Below are 21165 nucleotides of genomic sequence, written 5' to 3' on the forward strand. Positions count from 1 at the left end.
TATCGTTTATAAATAAGGAATTTTCAACAATCGATCGAATAGAACAAAACAACTTAGAACGAGATCCTACAGCATATGCAAGGAATAATACGAGGAAAATAACAATACCATACATAAACGGATTATCGGAAAAGCTTAAAAGGATAGGAAATAAATTCAACATTTCAACAACATTCAAAACAACAAACACGTTGAGATCTATCTTGTCCAAAACCAAACCTAACAATGAACAAGAAAGGACAAAGAATTGCATTTATAAAATACCTTGTGAATGCGATCAGTTTTATTTAGGTGAAACATCAAGACCATTAAATGTTAGAATAAGTGAACATCAATCCTATATTAAAAATAGAGAATTTGATAGATCTCAAATCTGTAAACACGCATGGGATAATGAATATAGGGTTCAATGGAATGATTCAAATATAGTCCTAAAAGAAACGGATGGTAAAAAGAGAAAAATCAAAGAAGCGGCTCTAATTATGCTAAATGAGACCAATTGTGTCGCGAATTCCTCGGCAGAATGTAGTAGGATCTGGTTACCCATATTGAAAGAGGAAGTTATTAAAAGGAAAATACCAGTATTGGTAAGTCAGTAACATATAGAGAATACATCATTTTTGTTTTTTAAATAACAAACATATAAAATCGGAATTGGGTGTTTATTGAAGGTAAACTAAATGCACGAACAAATACTTACCATGTCGGGATAGTATTATGAGGTTTTTTTCCTGGTTTTTCCCTCATAATTTACTATGGAATCACTAACAGGAGAATTTTACTGTCATCATGGCATGTATTTGCCTTTTTAAAGACGAATTACATGTTACGATCTTTTCTGACGGATATTCTCAAGTTAAAGTTGATTTCATGTAATCGAATGAACTGTCTTATAAGTAAAGTCGTCCCAGGAACGCAACTCAACAATATTAATTGGCAATATCATTTTAAAGTCGTCTACTTTAAAATGTATAAGGTATGTCTGAATTGTCAATATAGATGAGTCAGATAAAATTAAATTATTAGGAGAATTTTTCAATAAGTAACAAAAAACAAAATTTGTTTAATTTACTAATGTTAGTATTTTGAGAACGATTTCCGAAATGGAAATTGAAACGTCAATAAACGTATTTTAACCTTTAATTGTGGCTTATTCCCATTTAAATATAAATTAATTTAAAATGCCACAAGAAAATAGCTTCAGAACAATATAAAAGCCGAAGAACAGGCAGACTTTTGAATAGGAAGATCCAGAACAGATCACCTTTTCTGTGCAACCCAAGTGGAGGAAAAGAAAACAGCGTTTAACAAAGAACTATATTTGCTCTATGTAGACTCAACAGAGGCCTACGACATCATCATTCATTAAAAGCTATTAAAAGCATTAAAAGAAGTAAATATTAAAATTGACCTCATAAAAGCAATCCAAAATGGATATCTCCATACCAAAACTAAAATAAAAGTTCGAGAAGGAATGACGCAAGCTTGCACAGTTACTAAATCGTTAAATTAGAGATACTGTCTCTCCTCACACAAATAATAAAAATACGATTACTCACGAATAAATTACTTAGTTTATTTGATAGCAAAAGTTTGCTACCTTTAAAAAAATGTCTATATATTATATTTATTAAAAAAAGTTCATTTAGCTGCAAGTGAACTATACTAGAACCATTCTTTAACCAACTTATCAAGTTAAAGGCAAAAAGCTCTTTGAGTTTGTCATGTTAAGCCATTACTACTTTCCTCTATTTATCAAAGTCGACAGAGCTAGTTTTTCAACTTTACACAATCACAAAAGCCCCAAATCTATCACAAAACTTTTCCACTTTGTCTTTTTAAGCCAGTTTGACGACTAATTTTTCATTGCACTCGAGTAGACCTTAACGATCTCTCCAACAAAATAAAAACAATACCCAGCACCTTTTAAAAAATATATATATTAAAGAGAAAAATGTTCTTTTATAACGTTATTCTATAAACGTTTTTGTTTAGTTGTTGTATTTTTTACTGCCGCAAACTAAGTACCTACCTATATGTTCGATGTTTCTTCGGCATGTAATAAAACACCAGAGTTTCGATGAACTATTCAGCAATACACCGAAGGTGTTCTGAAACTACTTCCATGGGAAAACTACTACAAATACATGGGAGCGTGTTCGAAAAAACGTTCGGACATGTCGATTCGTATCTTTATTTGCTCATTTTTTGTTCCAACAAAAACTTTTTATACATAGTAACATTGGTCGATATCAAGTTCCTTATTTTAAATACAAAACCATGTATATTATAAAATTTTTGGATTCTTCAGAACAAAATCCTATATGTATCTTCAATTTTTTCCGAAATATTAAGGAAATATTTAATATTTTTATATTTAACATTTCTGAAAATTAATTATTTATATTATGTTCCAGTGAAATAAGCAAAATTTCACCGTGTTTAGGACATCTCAAGAGCCAAGTATTTGACGAATTTTTCCGATAATATATACTTATACTACAGCGTTTTTTTAATTATTAACAATTAAGTGTTAATTAACAACAAATCCATATAGTGTTTACTACATGTTGTGCTAATGTCATGATGTAGTCTACTGTCACTCTTGTGTGATGTGATAAGATTGTTCAGGTACCTTTCTGTTTGGCCAATGTACTCGTTAATGCAGTCTTTACAAGGGATACTGTAGACTATATGTGACATTTGATCCTTAGGTGTAGTATCTTTTGGGTTAGTATGTAAATTTTATACACTGTATTATTTCCTATTTCAAAATTATAAAAGGAATTGGGTACTGTTGCCAGTCTAGGGGTGAGACTTTACCATATATCGGGGATCTCACCCGTAAGTATGATTATATTGATTAACAGATTATGATTTCTCATGTAACTAAAGTATAGCATTCCCATTAAATTAATTTAATTTAAATTTTATCAAACCATTTCATCAAAAATTATTTTATATGTTTATAACATTGGTAAATTAATCAATAAAATATGAGTTGAATCGCAATCTTTATTTAAGTTAAGTAAGAAAATGTTATTTGAATTTATTTAAATAGTGAAAATATATATAAAAACACACCGTGTGGGTCAATTTTATAGTGAAAAAAAAAACCCATTAAGCCTAATTCTGCAATATTAATGCATGATAAATTTGGCTCAAGTTACTTATGTCCGTTCACTGCCTTTTCACGAGATTGCGTTCGTTGCCAAGAATCTTAACTTCATTAAAGTCCACCTTGTGATTAGTTTTAATAGGTCAGGTAATTAATCACGGTGTGTCGTAAGACGCCCTCCTAGTGATCTCCCTGTCTGACCGATGTAACACGGGTCACACTCAGCACAATTGATAATTCAGTGGCTTCAAAATGGGCACCCATTTGCCGAGTGTCTCCGGAAAGCGTGGAAGCATTTTGTGGTAACTTCATAAGTCATACACCTTTTATAAGATTACTGTAGCAAAACTTTTGTAATCACTTCAATAATGTTACCTAAAGTTAAAATTAAATTAAATTATTATTACACTGTTGGAAGTGTGATCTTATGATCTTGTTAGTTCTCGGCAAATACTTATTTGTTCCATAAGTTTTTTTAACATATTTTTTTTAAATTACTTGTATAATAACCACATGGTCTTTTGCTGTTCTAAGTTTGAGTTTAATTGTAAACTGTATGTAGTTTCAATTTATTGTTTATACAACTTAACTATTAATGTCCAATATCTTAAGCTTCTTTACAAACGTAACACGTTTGTATTGACCTCTCTATGGATATTTGGCTTTTCATATTATTCTTTTTAGATGAACTGATGATGCTTTCTGATTAGAGAGCGAAACGTTTTCAAATAAATCGATAAAATAGCCAACTTCTTTGTCTTTTTCTCCACCTTTTGTTAATGTGTTAATGTTTCCCCTAATGTGTTTTGTACACACAAACTGAAAAGAACACAATTTTGTGCTTATCACTTTATAATGATTAAGATTTATGTCTTCTAATTTATGAAAAGTTTACCCGAACAAAGAAACTTAACTAGAGAAACACTTCAATCAAACAACTTGTTTAACATGATATCGTGAGATACTCATTTAATACTCTTATACTAAATATACCCGTATCAAATGTCTTTAATCTTCCCTTTATTGCTGCGCCATCTCAGTCATTCTTTTGACACCTTTAATCTGTAATCTCGTTTGTCGATTAACACCGTCGATTACTCCCGCCCTCAATGCTCGCGGAGTTCAATTGTTTGTGCAGAAAGTAAGCCGGCATCTAAGTAGGCCTCTTATTCGCGTCTGGATAGATGGTAAATGGAATATCTGGAAAATGGAGAAATTTTGAATGCAACTCTCGTTTGGAGTTGACAATGAATGTGGCGGCGTTTTAGCCAGATTAAAGACCCGCGGGGTTAATACAAAGTCATAGTCTAAGAGCAGGCGAATTATTTCCGTCCAATACACTTAGAATTTTCCACGCGTATCCTTCTATGGCACAATTTAGCTAACCAAACAGATAACTTAAATGATTTAAGAGTGTAGAATATGTAGAAAATTGGGCAAAATACGTATTAAAAACATTATTTCATTATTTAAAGTTAGTCAAATATAAATTTAAGAAAGACATGGAAGAGGAATCGTAAATAACATTTTAAATCGATGTTTTCTAAACTCATCTTTTTCTATCTAAGCACCTCTTGTCGGCCAAATTTCTCTCTCTCATTTTATTGTTAATGTTAGTTCCCCAATTAGTTTTCGATCTTTTACGTTTTCTCCTATCTGCTGGTTTTTAATTCCAAGCTGCTTCCGGAATTCTCCACTCATTTATTCGGACTACATATCCATACCATCTTAATTGTCTTTATTCAACATCTCCCACGATTGTCTCTTCGATGTCAATTATTTGTAACTCTATTTCGTCATGATACTCTGCATGATCTCCGTCATACATATATTTCCATAGCCGTCGATCATTGTTATCATATTCTGACCATCCCCATGTTTCTGCATCATAGAGTGCAATATTTTTGACGATCATATTGTACATATTTATTGTCCTTTCTTTGTCAATATATTGGTGCTACCATATATTATTTAATCTGATTTTAACCAGATTTATTGTTAGTCATACCTATTGGTGTTCCTCTAGTAATTTCCTTGCCATATATTCCAAAATCTTTTTCCTACGTCAGGATTATCTGACCATTAGATAATTATAGAGTATATAGCTCTGTGTTATCCAACAGTATATCCATTTCGCAGTACTTTTTTCCAAGATATTAATCCATATTTAATATATATTTTAAACAAGGCAGGTAAGGCAGAACATCCCTGTTTGAGACCCTTAGGTCTTTGAAATCCTTTTCCAGTTGAAGCAGAGCCTCATCTCGAATAGAATTTAATAAATGCGCCTCTTGAATGAATAATGAAATAATGAAGAAACGAATATGAATAAACCCAGACAAAGTAATGAAAACAAAATTACGGAAACTCGATTTGTAAGGAACACACAAATTTTTTTTGTGTAATTCCTGTTGGTAAATAGAGGACAGAGAATCTGTGCAGATGCATTCATTATCTTCAGTATTAATGTAATTTAGTAAAGGTAATATACATTACCTTTATAACTTTTTATTTCTCTACTCGTATTCATTATCTGATTTGCCTATTATCTAATTACTAGTAAGTAATTTAGCACGTCGCATGCGACGGGAGGTCCAATCAATTACCAGCTACAGTCACTCGTTAAATTTTTAAAATAATAAACTTCTTGCATAAACCAAGTAAGTATAAAGTATTATTTGGTACTCTTCTGACTCTTCTGATCATTGTTTTTACTATATCCTGTATATATATATATATATATATATATATATATATATATATATATATATATATATATATATATATATATATATATTGATTACAAGCGATATACATTATATCTACTATACGTCTCACGTCGTTTTATTTGATGTGTCATATGCTAGGATTCAGCTAGTTGTTTATTTTGTATCTTATATATTGCTATACTGTATATTTTTGTTGATATCTCATATATCGCTACACATTCTTTAGTAACGAAGATGCTGTGTAATAGTTTTATCAGCAATTTCTTTGTAAAAGATTAAAAATTGTTTCCAAAAAATAGTTATATCCAGCAACTCATCACCCTTTACATCAGAATACGTAGTAATTATGTTTCGCAATACCTCAGCTTGTTACCAGGGCACTTTCAGTTAAATTAGCATAGTATTTCCGACTTTCCGACAAAACATCCCTTATAACAAGTCATGGAAGTACTAAGTGCAATTAAGTGAATTACAAATTTAGAGTTTCTGCTTAGCAATTATACTTCCAAACTGCGATAAAATTGTACTTTTGCGTTGCAGTTAGTCAAAACTTTTGCGGTAGTTCTTTGTAAAATTGTTTAAGTATCTTGTAACAAAAACTTCGGATAAGGAAATAAAAACTAAGAATTAATTGTAAACTTGTTTAACACAATCAATACTGGTTAGAATTTTTGAAAACTTGGTTAATTACTTTTGCAGTGGTTGAATATGACTTTTAATTTGACAAACCAAAACTTTAATTTATGTCGTTTTAAAATTCTGTTACTAAATTATACTTTTACTCTGAAATCGTAAGAGTTATTTTCTAATTGTTGACATTAATCTTACTTTTTATGCCATTTTACTAATGGCGCTTTAAACTTCATATCCAAATCAGACACAAACATGCGAGCACAAAAAACCATAATTTTTCAAATGCCGACCAAGGCAATCTGATTAGTCTTTATTTCTGTTATTCTCTCATTAAATACCTTAAACTAAATATTCTTCTTCTTTTTTCCTTTATATAAGCAATTTTGCTTGGTCATTGGTGAGTTGTTGCCTCTATGGAAGATTGTCACACCATCTCTTGCGCGGTGGGTGGATTTGTTCCTTGCCATTTTACCGACTATTATGTCTGCCATTCTACTGATGTGATTGTTCCATTTTTTTTTTCTATTTTGTTTATACTCTGCACATTATTCCCTGTACAGTATTCTCATTTTCTGCTCTGAGAGTGCTCTGGCACTCTCTGTGTTTTGGCTGTGTCGGGTCTTGTTTCTAATACGTACGTCATTATTGGCCTTACACTGGTTTTATAAATTCCTGATTTCATCTTACAGTTAATGTGTCGGTTACACCATAGTGTTATTAAGACATCCTGCTAGTCTATTTGCTCTTTGTACTTTGATTTTTTCTAAAAAAATTAAATAAGTATTATGTATTTAATTTTTCAAAGCACAAAAAAATAGACCTGTTTTTGTATCAGTTATTATAATTGATGGTTCTAATCGTCAGTTTAATCTAGATAATTTGAGTATTGTGTATTTATTTTAACACCCCGTTTCTACTAACATAGTTTCTTGAAAACATTATTTAAAGACTTAAAAAAGATATATAAGGTTTGATTTCACGTATACTGTTTCTACAATTTGCTACGTATTTCGTCCTTGCAGGACTCACCAGAGCGACTGGCTAAGAAGTCCTGAATGTGAAATCAAATCTTTTCCGTCAAAGGAAGTAATAATGAAATAACTTCCTAAAGACGCATACGGCGACATTTAAGAATAAAACAAAAGGTAAAAATCCGAAATAATTTGAATTTGATTTGATTTAAAGATTTGATTTTATGTTCAGGGCTTCTTACCCAGTCGCTCTGATGAGTCATGCAAGGAAGAAATACGTATAAGCGAATTGTAGAAGCACTTTACGTAAAATCAAATCTTAACTACCTTTGTTATATCTTTATTTACTCGTATTTTGAGAATTAGAAGCCAGTTCATAAAATTTTGAGCCAGTTCATATTGATTCATCTTGCTTAGATAAATCGATATGATGTAAAATGACATTTTGGATTGCCTATGTTGGTCCATTCATCGTCTGCTTGCTTTGTGAATTTGTAAAAGGCACAGATTTAGGTGAGAATCTGAATTTTGGTTTTGGAGCAAGTAGAAATCTTCCAATTTTTACCTTTTGTTTTATTCAAAGACGACGTGAACAGGAGGCTTTCTATCAACTTTATTTTTAATTTAACTGATTCCATTCCTCTGAATTTCCTAGCTCACCTCTACATTTTTGTTCATGTAAAACATTTAGACCAGGGCGGATCTGTAAAAAAACGACTACATTTGGATGTAAGAGGTGACATTCGGATTTTTGCAGAAAAAGTTGTTTGATAATTTTATTAATAATAATTCACGCATCCTGGCTCTCAAATAGGAACATTAATAAAAAAAGGTGAAACAGTAGGCGGTACTGTATTTTTAGAATTTAATTAATATATTATTAAGTTATTATTATTGATTTATTTTTTATATTTTAATAATTATTTCACCAATAAGTGTATTAATAAGGGCGATTAACAATTGAGATATTTTAACGCCTGAGCGGAGCGAGCGCGTTAATGTTCGAGATTGTTAATCGCCATTTTAATTCACGAGTTCGTTACAAAACTTTTCCGTCGACCGTACTTTTCAGAAATAAAGATATCTTAGTTTACATTTTTATTTACTTAACGATAAACAACAATTTTTTCAGCCTTCATTAACTTTATTCAAAGTTTAATTTTCCTTGGTGGTAGTTAAAGGAAGTCCTGAAATTAAAGGAAGGTATTGATAAATGATTATCTGCTTTATAGCATTTTGACAAATTTATATTTAAGTCTTCTTCGACCACTGTAAATCCTGTGATGGAAGAAGAAGCGGTGGTGCTGAAGGAAGTACTTTGACAAGGTTTAGTGGTATTTTGTCCCAAGAGTTTTTCAGCCGTCTCAAGTTTATTCTGCATAGAATTATCTATATAACCTTCTGCTAGCAATCGATTTCCAACCACCTAGTCTTTTAATAGCTGAAAAGTCTGCACCACTGTCACACAGTATTGAGGCAGAGGAACGTCTAAAACAATGCCCAATGTAGAGATGCGGGTGCTCTAATTTTAAGAATTTAGCAATAATGAAAGGAATTTTGGAAAACGTATTTATGCCAACCGGCTGTGTGGAACATTTGTTATTTTTATAAAAAATGAAAAATCGTTTATGTGGTGTGTGTGCCGGTCTTAAAGAAATATAGTTTTTGATCGCATTGCGAATGGTATTTGCTTCGTTATCTACTATGGTAAATATTCTATTTGTGTGTATTTTTGATACTTTTATTGTGACCAGAAACTTTGACCCCAAGTCTTGAACGTTATTTGTTTCTAATTTCAATAGTTCGTCCTTTCTTAACGCACCAGCCACTCCGAAAATCAATGCAACCTACAAAATGAAATGTTATGAAATACGAGTATTAAATATATAAACTTAATTTACTGGTTTACCTTTATCATTAGAAACACGTCGTTAGGAGCATCAGAGATGAATTTCTGGACTTGTTCTTTTTCAAGTGTTTTTGATTACTTTGGTACATAACCTGTTCTTTTTGTCTTGATAAACATAATTGACTTATTATATTTAGATATATCAATATTTGATTTAAAACTTAAGGTTGATTTTAGCATCGAATATTTGGGCCACAAACTTGCTATTAGTCCTTTTTCGGCAATGTTTAAAACATATGTCAACAATACAAATTCTGAATATCGTATTATTTTTCTCTCGTCACACCATGCAATCAATTCAGCGTATGTTTTTTCGTACAACACTCTGTTTTTTTTAGGCAGTAAACTTAAATATATTTCGTTTGCAGTTTCTGTCACTTCTGGTGGAGTTAAATTAAACTCTTCGTCAATATCCATCTTTTGATTTTTCAAATACACAGAATCTTAAACAATAAAGTAAATAATGGCATACAATGACAGATAGTACTAACAGCGGCCACTTCATTTTAAATTTTTTAGTGGGAATATAAATAGGTATATGTTTGGTTGCCTACACCACAGGTCACTGCCAATCACAGAGCGTTTAATTAATTTATGCAAGCAATGTATATTGTGTTGCCTATAATAAAATCGTTCATTAATAGAAAATCATTCATTAATAGGAGTCATTAATCAATGATTTTGAGGGTGTTAAAATTAATCATAAATGGACGGTCGATGGAAAATAAATTTAATAAATTATTGTTTGCTGCTAACGCCACTTGTTAACGTATTAACAAAGCATACGTTGTTTGCTTAATTTTCATATAAACTATATAATAAATGTTTAAAAATAATAATTGTATTTATATGAAATTATTTTAAAACTTAATTAGTATGAAAATTTAAACTGATGATTCAATGTTGCTATTCATCGAATGACATTTATGACTTTTATTAAATTTTGACTCTCGTTACAAATAGAATCTTTTAGTGACTGATATTCTTTTAATTCTCATGTATTGTCTTTGTTAGTTATTTTCATGCAGTTTTTAATTTTAACCTGTTTAGAGTAAATATATGTACTAAATATATATACTAAAAATGAATTGATCGAGAATAGTGAATCGATGTCAAGAACCGCTATTCTATGACCGGTACCCCTGACAGCGCCATCTTATGGCGCTAGTTCCGTGACGCTCGCCTCAGCATTTTACTGCAGAGAAAAGAACGTAATACAACTCCAGTATAATATAAGCTTTGCTTCAAAAAATTAGTATGTTTAAAAATTAGTAAAAACATAAATTTTTTCTACTTTGCTTGATTATAACTTTAAAACCATTGATTTTGGACCAACATAGTAATAGACTAAATGAGCGATAATTAAATTTTCGATAAGATACGGCTGGTTAAAAATGTTGTAATTTATTACCCTTGCTGAGTGGGAAACAAGCCTTTTTTTATTCAATGTTTTTAAACTTGAAAACACTTAATATTGCACTTAGGACCTTCATAATTCGTCTAGAAATTAATAATCTTTATAACAGAATAAAACAGCCACTAAATTTCATTAAAATCCATTTAATAGATTCCGCATAATAATTGAAGACTTATTTACAAAAACAACATAACCCACATTTTTTACTTAATTTGAGCTAATGCTCCAAGCATTCACAAAAACAACATATATCCCCTCACATACCCTATTAGTTTAGCACAAAAACTACATAATATGTAACAAAATTTTACAAAAACTAAGTATGTAACAATGTAAGATTTCTGTTTATTTTTCTAAAAAACGACCTTCAATGGAAATTAACCTACACAAACGCACATTATTCTAGAATAAGTATACATAATATCATTACAATTTACAATTCTTTTTAAAAAATTAGGTTTTTTCTATTTTATATACAACATAAAAAATACAGATATATTGTTTTTGTAAATAAGTCTTCAATTATGCAATCTAAATTTGTTTAAAATCTTGCACAACAAAAACTAAACCATATAGAACTTTTAGCTTAAATTGAATTTAGAGAACGGCGTTTTCTGAATTTAATTAACAAAAAAAATTTTCTGAATTAATAAAAAAAAGTTGAAATCACGAGTAGTGGTTCCTGAGATACAAACAACCGGTCACAGCTGATCGGTATTCGCGACGAAGATATAAACAATAGGATGATAATCTTTAAATGATAACTTTTTTTTTTCGGAGTTCTTTGTCGATAACAATTTTCATCTTCAAGATATTTATAACATACATTATGTATTTGGTGAAATATGCCAAAAAATATGTTAAACAAAATTGAATTTTACAGTTGAAAATCGGTATACGTAAAAAATATGCATTTTCTCGGCTTTCAATGAAGCAATTTTCTTCACTCTTTTTTTATTCCTATGTAACTCGAACAGAAAGGCCTAAATAATGAATTACCAAATCACAAAGATTTTTTAGTTTTGTTATAAGTGGATCTTATTTATAATCCAATCATCAGAGACGAAAATGTCACTGAACCTCTAAAAGCTCTTTCTTTATTAGAAACAAAAATTCTGGATTTGACATCGAAACGCCAAAACATATATAAATGTAGTTATCATTACAATCAATTGTGGATTAATCCCATATAAAATAATATTTAACTTCAACATACCACAAGAAAACAGTTTCAAAACCTCTTGCGGCTTTAATCTTTAAACTAAATCTGGATGATAACCTCCTTTAATTTCTTTCGTTATACTTATGTCTGCGTTATTTTCTTCATGCCGTCACTGAATCTGTTAGGATTATTACAGTATTTATAAATTTGGCTTCTTCTGTGTTAAACTTTAAACGCAGATATGAAATCTGTAACGTTTACCTGAGGAAAGTTTTAAGCGACTCATTTATCTAAAGAGGAAATGTTCCAAAGCAAAGGGAAATTCCGCTTAATTTAAATAGATAAAGCAAGATATAGCTTTGTGTTTAACTTGAGTTTATCACAATTAGAGAAAGTGAGTAATCGCGGAGCATTAATCATAAAGATTGAAGAGAAAGTAAAGAAGTTAAAAATAAAGGAAAGTCTTTTAAGATGATTAAACTGAGTCTTTTCAAAATAATCCTTTTAGAAATCAAAAGTTTTGTTCATTAAGACAGTAATAATGTAGTAACTTTTGTGTCGATTCCAAAATTAAATCTCCTATACAATTTTTACACAGAAATTCCCTTTAAACTAGTTTTGTGAATATTTAAATGTATACATAAAAATATACAGTACATACAGTACAAACCAACTTATACCTCTAAACGATTAATGGAATTCACAGAAAACTTTTCGTTGTAGTAAAAGGCACGGTAAACTGCACTGGAGTTCTCCATAATCTTTTTAATTACTTACTTTGTTTAAAATATTTTTGCCTGTATTATCAGTTAGAGTTAATTTGTATAAACTGAGTAAAATTCTAATGAAATATTAATTATTTTTGTTCATTTGGCTAATAATGAATGTATAAATATAATGGTTTACCTGCAGTACAATTTTATTTTGTAAATAACATTATAATAGTGTATTTACTGATTATTTAAGTTTATAAATCGTCATCATCATCATCATCATCACTAAATTCACTACGTCTATGATTATGTAAATCTATGATCAATGGGTTCATTTCACCAATTTTATTTTCCCGTCCCCACCACTCTTCTATTAATTTTTCAAATTTATTTACAGTTTTGGTCCATATTTCTGGAGTTGAAATTTTAAGAGCTGCTTGCCACATTTCCCTAATTGCATCGCTACTGTATCCCCTGCATAAAACGTGATTATCATAATATGTTTTACATATACCCCAGATGTGTTCGATGGGATTAAACTGGCAGTGATACAGCGGTAACCGTAGTACTTGGTGTCCATAATTTGATACAATTTGGTCAACTATATAAACTGTGAGTTTTTCATTAGGTTTCGAAATTTTCAACTCTGATTTGAAGGCGTATTCCGGAAAATTGATATTATTTTTAACTAATCAATTTGTTATGCTCGGTACGTTCCACGACTGTTTCGGTTGTTTGGAACTGATGGAAAGAAAAAAGACTTTTTCTATAAATGTCTCAACTAAGTACACGAATGTTGCATTTTCAGATTAAGGTCTAGTATATTGTTTTAAAAAATTATTTCTTTTGTGAACCACACTACTCCTTTTGCATAAAAGTAACATAATATTTCCTTTTTTGAATTTAAATCCTAAATCTCTCAACACTTTCCAAAGGCTAGTGCTCTTAATTTCAGAAACTTGTCTTTCTCTTATTTTGGCCAGTAAAGTATCTAAACTGACATGTTGATTGTTTTCACGCATTCAATACAAAATATCGCTAATTTTAAATTTTTCTCCAACAGCTAAGTCAATGCTCCTATAATGTTTACGAGTTCTTTTCTTGTCTTCGCGATACTCAGTCACAGTAAGATCTTCTTGATAATGTCTAACAGTCTTCATTACAGTTTTTAGCTTACTTTCACTTATCCTGAGTGCGTTACAAACGCGTTGATTTATACATAATCATGACTTTAAATAAACGTCCACCATTATCTCTTTCCATGGTAAAGTATTTATGGACATTTGCAATTAATTCATCAATATCCAACTTACGTCTAGGCATGATGGTTACTTGAAACTATACGTTTGAATTACAATATACTGAATTTAGATCAATATGACAGAAACTTTCTAACTGTTGTGCTTGAGAAGTAAAATATAATATAACCGCTTACAAAGATCCTAAACACATTAAGCAAATTGCCTAATGATCATTAGGAATGCCGATTGTAATTTAATTATGTTTGATAAAAAGTTTAGAAGTGGTTGGAAACCGTACAATAACAAATTAAAATGTTTCCCACAATTATATTATTTTTAGTAGAAGTATTTTCATTTGAACATAAAAAGTTAAATATATTTACCAAAATCCTAACTTTAACCCGTAATCGCAGACGTCTTAAAAACGGTACACTCTAACATACATATTGTCAATCTAACCACCACTATTTAAATTGGCAAAATGTTCTAGTTTACTCCGAAGTATTTTTTAACAAAAATTAAAAGTGATATTTTAGAACTTTGTATATCTACTTTGAATATAAATTACCCTCTATAACGGTTATACAGTAGACTCCCTCTATAACGAGAACTGAAATGGCAGACTAATTACCTCGTTATAAGCGGATCTCGTTATATCCAACAACAATAATACTGTGCATACATATGAATATGTAGTTTTCTAAAACATTAACTTTCTATAGTGAAGCCATTCGGAGCAATATAAGATGCTAATAAATATTGTTTGAATGGCGTTTTTAAAACAAAGTTGTTTACTTTTATTGTCAATGAAATGCATTAAAACAAAAAAGAGTTGTTTACTTTTACTGTCAATGATATACGTTAAAACAAAAAATCTGTATTCTGTAAATATGTATAAAGCTTATAAAGTTATTTTGTCATTTTTCACTGCTTTAAATTGTCCAGTATTCTATCTATCATATTTTCTAAAGATGTGAAACAGTTTTATGCTTCTTCATTTGCGTTTTGTCCTTGGATAAAGTTTCTGACAACCTTTAAAACACGTGTGACTGGTCAACCCAATACAATGACACTTGTGAATCATAAATTGTACATTTCGGACTAAGAATCATAAATTGTAAGAAGTTTATTGCGGGCGGCCCGCAGTTAAAAAGGGTATTTATTTATAGCTACGACCGGGCCAAAACGTAAAAAACACGTTTTTCAATCTTATTTTTTCTCGCTATAAGCAAATTTACCTCGCTATAAAGGGTTATAGTTCAATAGAAATTTCACGGGACATCTAATGTACCTCGTTAAAAGCGAAACCTCGTAATAACCGTGTTCGTTATAAAGGGAGTATACTGTATTTGTTTCAGAAAAAAATTATTAAACAAGTAGGTGAAAGAAATTTACGTTAAATAATATTATGCAAGAATACTGTTTATTAAAAAAAATGTAACAAAATACGCAAAACTATGAACAACGGGTTAATGACACTTATATTTATTTTATACCTAAAATTTAGCAAAGCATGAAAAAACCCATTACATTCCAAGAAACACTCACAGCAACACTCAGATATCTTCTGAGACTCCTCGTCATCGTTTATATTTTCTCGTGGCATCCTTGGTACATCTTGATCATTTAAAAATTCCAATAGGTTGAAGTACCACAAAGATGGTTTTTGTGTGTCTTCTTTTTTATCTCCTTTAATAAATTCTCCCAGAAAATAGTGGGTGCCGTGCTGCAAATCTGGTATTAGGTTTTTTAGAAAACAAGCGAATTGAAATGGAGCTAGTCGTGAACTGAGCCACAATCGGAGATGTAATCTGAAGATGAGTCTACACGTTTCGGTTTGTGCTATCAGTTCTCACAAAATTATGCTTCTTCAATAATTCTTTTTCATTTCGATTTGACAAGATGGGCGTTTTTTTGTTTACACGTCACCGTTTATTGGATAGGATTAATCCTGTCCCACAAAACGCACAATAAGACGTAGTGTGGAAACTGGCCTCAATGAGGATCATCATCATTCTGACTTTACAACCCTGCGTGGATTTTAGCCTCCTCAAGAATTGCTCCAGTCGTCCCTATCCATTGCCTTCCTCCACGAAGTACTTAATCCCATAGTTCTCATGTCTTCATCGATGTTATTAAGTTACCTTGTTCTCGGTCTTCCTCTTCTTCTCTTACCAATTGGTCCATCAACGAGCGTTTTTTTACTTGTGTCATTTTTGTTTCATCCTCATTACATGCCCTATTCACCCTAGATGTCCTATATATCTAAAAAAAATTCAAATCCAAATCCAAATTCTATAAAGTTTGAAGTCGTATCGTCTTCTCTACACTCCAAACATGCGAACGACGAAGAAGAATAAACCTAGCATGGGCAGCATACGGAAAACTCAAAGACATCTTTAAAAGCGATATACCAATTTCTTTAAAATGTAAAACATTTGGCCAATATGTGTTGCCTGTGATGACCTATGGTGCCGAAACTTTGACATTGACAGCTACAACTTCTAAAATGCTGCAAACAGCTCAGAGGAAAATGGAAAGGTCAATGCTGAGTATATCGCTTCGTGGCCGAGTTAGAAATGAAGAAGTAAGACGAAGAACAGAAGTTATCGATGTAATTTCGCGAATTGCGACATTGAAATGGAACTGGACCGCCGGACAAGTCGCCCGAATCAAAATGAAAGGTGGACAAAGAGATTGTTTGAGTGGAGGCCGAGGTTAGACAACAAAAGTAGAGGAAGATCCCCTACTAATTGGACTGACGATCTCAAGAAAATGTCAAAAAATTTGATGAAAAGTGCTCAAGATAGAGCACAATAGACAAAACTGAGGGAGGTTTATGTCCAGCAGTGGACGCAAAGTGTTGGGTGATGATGATGAGAGTTTTACTCTACAATGGTCTAATGGGGATACCACGTAAAAAAACGCGCCTCCGGACTCTACGTCATAGGTGATCGGAAAAAGGGTCGAAAAATAATTAATAATAACATAAGAATGCTAACAAAATATAAAATTATGTGAATAAAAAATATATAATAGAAAACTAAGTCTGACGGTTCGTTTTTATTGTATTGCGACGGGTATTCAAGAACCCAGTCAATTTCGGCACGCGGTAAAACCAAGAAAAATTACTAAAATTTAGCAAATTTGTAGTAAAAATTATTTATTGAAATATTCTCTGTAATATTGCACTGTAATTTTTTTTGGTCCAAAAGAAAATTTGTTCAAAAATTGTTAGTTTTCTTTTTATGATATGAAAATAATATTAACAAAGTTGTAGACAATTTTATTTGCAACAAATAATGTTATAAAATTATCTGTAGGGTTCATTGTTTACAAAATACGAGATTACGAAGACCTTCAACATAATGAAGGACAATAATTAGAATCTGTCAAATATTTACAAAGCTTTCACATAAAGTGTTTTTTGTTTCAGTGAAAGGTTTGACAGTTTAAGAACTATAAATTAATAGCCATAATGCGCTTTAAAAATAATAAAATGTGAAAAGCAAAAGGTTGAAGCAACAAAAATTAAAAATATAACACTACTTAGTACATATCAACATATAAACATGATAAAAAAATACCAGTATATCACTTCCCATTTATTTTCCTTGTTTATCCCTAAATATTTCATAAGAGAGACAGTACTTACGGTTATCCTCAACTTAAACGTCCACTTCTGCTTTATGGATAAGAACAGCCATATAACAATCCAGAAAAACAAGTGCATAATGCCCCCGATGATGCAAATTAGGGTGACGTCGTCCAAGCTACCCCTGTACACAGCCATATAGTCGTGTATAAGGGGAGCGTTGCAAATTCCTATAGAGAGCAGAACACACAGGGCAACGCAATGGGTGAAGTAGCCCCACAAATTGCCCCCGCCACCTTCCTCCTTGAGGGTGATTATTTTGCTCTCCCTCTGCTGATTCAGGAACGCGTTAAATCTGAAAATAAAGAACTGGGGTTAAGACCAGGTAAATGGATACAATAGATATCAGAGAATTTCTGAGCCAAAAATTTCTTTTACATTATATGAAATTAGTCAACATTTATTATATAAAAAATTTAGTATTAAAACTTTTGATATGAATTTAGAAGAAGTTGTGAGGTTTTTGGAATACTAATAATTTCCTTTGTATTATAACAAATATTTGAGACCCTATGGTCAATATTAGATCTTAGATATTTTTACCCTTGCCAGTCCAAGTCAATACCAACAATCTCTAAGGCGACAATTTATAACTGAAATATCTAAATAGCACATAATATCTTAAACGGGTTAAGTATGTATAACTTTATATTTATATGAAAGACCAAAATTAAGAAGCGGGTGTAAGTAATATTTAGTTAAGAATGGAGCAGATTCAAACCTGCACAATAAAGTATTTAAGGTTTAAAATAATAACTAAAAACAGACTACCCAAAGTCTTCACAGAAACCATTTTTAGATATACGTTGTAGATTTCAGAGGAGCTGTCGGCACGTAGATCTTAGCCTTGTTGCACACTTATACGACAGTCTTGTTACCGATGTCGTTTAACCGGCTCTTGGGGTGAAAACTGATTTGGATATTTCACATTTAAACGACATAAGTCGTGGTTGTGCAAACGAATCGCGGTATCGTGCTATGTTGTAGGTGGTCGTCCATTCCCACGGGGAAGGACGAGTGTCGTGGACGTCCAAAAACTCGTGGAAGGCTTGAAGGTGGGAGGGAGAAGGGGGCGTTTCACATCAGCACTGCACGGCACGACATGTCCAGTAGTTTTCTGATTTGAACCCACGTCACTACGATTGTTTTTGTTCTCTAAAATTTATTCATATTGTATTATTTAATTTTGATCCTGTTATTATTATTATCATGGTGGAAGTAGACATATAAGTACTAATTTTCTTTAGTTCGGGATCGTCCCATTTTATGCCACAAAACTGAAAACTCATATAAAGGTAGGGTTAAGACAAATAATGGTTGAGTGGAAGTTTGCAATTGCGCGATAACTTTGAGGAGATCAGTGAACAGGAGAGAAACGAATTCGGTAAGTAAAATTATCTATTTATTTATATTATATTTTTTATTTATTTACAGGCTGTAAGCTATTATAATTATAGCTAGACATTTTTTTTTTAAAAACGCTATATTTGTCTCAATTTTAACAGACACACTACATTTTACATTATAGATACATTTACATGGTTTATTTTATTTTATTTTTATAATAATTCCATAATTATTTTTCTAATGTTATTAGCAGAAATGCCTTCACTTTTTGATATAGATTCTGAGCCTGTGATGGTAAGAGTATCTTCTGTGCTGTAGCCATCTCTCTCTACCATCACAATTAATGGTGTAAAACAGCACACTCCTTGACAATATCAACGGCAAAATCCGGGCCAAGTTTATTGCTCTGTGGAATATCCTCCATTTGTTGGACAAAATACTAAAAGTACATTCCACATACCTACGAGCTCTCGATAGGTGATAATTAAAAATTCGTTTTCCACATGTCAATTCATGTCCAGAGAACAGTCTGAGAAGGTGTTATGAAGTCCGAATGCTTCATCACCTACAAAAAAGTAAGATATTTTAGGGCTATCTGTTCCAGAAAGACATTTCTCTTCAGGAATTCTTACTTCATTTTCTAGCACTGATAGCCACAAAGAGCATTTTTTTAAATATGATTGAATCACTATCTTTGCCATAACTGCTGATGTCTACGTAAATAAATCGAGAACGTGAGTCTATCACAGCCATTGACACAGTAGATGAATACCCTTTGTAATTGTAAAACATTGAATTACATGGGTGAATTATGCGGATATGCTTCCCATCGACAGCTCCTATGGAATGAGGAAAATTAGCTCTAACTTTAAATCCTTCAGCAATTTCTTCCGTGCGATAGGCATGTGGAGATATTCTTGCGGCATCGACCAAATAGCTAGGCACACATCCCTCAATATTTTCCTGATCGTGGAAATGCGTAGTCTGAAACTGTAGTGAAGTTCCGTGAACGTGCAACCACTTGCCAGGTATCTGGAGAAAAATGTAAAAATTATGATTGGAATATAAGAAAAAAAAAAAACATTACATAATATTATTTACCCTGCTCTTATAAGTTACAAATAAAAATAAATCAAATTTAATTTTTAAAAAATTTTGTTTTTGTTTTTTAGGAAAAGCTGCAATGAAAAAATGGACTTATCTTCGGGATTGCTTCCAAAGAAGCAGGAGGACTAAAAAACTATGTTTATAGTCGGGAAGCAAGCGGCAAACGCATAAAACCTACATTTTTAAGAAGCACCAATTAAAACAAAACATTACAGATCCAAGGTCCACTGAAGACAGTCTTACAATCAATGATTGGGATGACTGCGCTGCCGCTGTGGCGGCAGCTGTGGAGAAGAAAACAATAGTGGTTGTGCGGAGATGAAATCCTTCAATACTAAGGTTATTGAAAGTCCTGGTTTCAAAAAACCGCAACAGTAGTCTAAAAAAAGGAAACCAGACCCTGTTGAACTGGAATTAATAAGTGCCCTTAAGGAAACACCGAACCGGCATTTATCTTTTTTTAAGGGATTATTCCATCTTTAGAAACTTTTAGTGACGATGAGATTGTGGAATTAAAACTCAGATTACTGCAAATACTATCAGCAATGAACGCTCAAAAGAAGTCTGGTGCAAACATTCACCCAGGCCCCTGACCTAGCACGTTATTTGAAGGCCAACCATCAACTCAGTACCAACTGGTACAACCACAATACCCTGAAGTAGGCCACGATATACTACAGACCTTTACAACCGCACAGTATTATGAAACTGGTTGGCACATTGTTAGGACACCAGCCGAATCTCCAGCAGCTCCAGATTCCGAAAACTCGTCCATTGGCTCATTTCAATTTTAATTTAAATATGCAGTACATTTGTATAAATGACATTATGTATATAAATCTTTTTCAAAAAACTGTTTAACTAATTTAAATAAATAAAAAATATATATACAAAAAAATTATAATTTTTTCCATCTACCTGATTGCGACTGCCAACATCTGAGCAGGTCAATACACTCCCTGAAGCTAGTGTTGCAGCGCTGAATGGAATCTCTCAATCGCAGATGTAGATCATCAAACGACTTCATGCTCATTCTAAAGTAATTGAAAAATTTTTCTTCGTGCATTCTTAAATCTTCGAAAAGAACAAAGAATGCACCAACTTCATGTTGAGCGGAACAACCTACTGCATCCTATTTTTTTTTATTTTTCTTTTGTCGACGA

At 31.7% G+C, this 21165-nt stretch overlaps 1 protein-coding gene across 1 annotated transcript in view; it reads right to left on the reverse strand.

Annotated features, from left to right (window-relative positions):
- Positions 1-21165, reverse strand: part of tinc (transmembrane protein tincar) — a 613917-nt gene that overhangs the window by 126433 nt on the left and 466319 nt on the right. Inside the window, exon 8 of the mRNA XM_072523412.1 lies at positions 17549-17843. Coding sequence (XP_072379513.1) covers positions 17549-17843 — 295 coding nt within the window. The remainder of the gene's footprint in view (positions 1-17548; positions 17844-21165) is intronic.

This window comes from Diabrotica undecimpunctata, chromosome 2, assembly GCF_040954645.1.
Source record: "Diabrotica undecimpunctata isolate CICGRU chromosome 2, icDiaUnde3, whole genome shotgun sequence".
Lineage (NCBI taxonomy): Eukaryota > Metazoa > Arthropoda > Insecta > Coleoptera > Chrysomelidae > Diabrotica > Diabrotica undecimpunctata.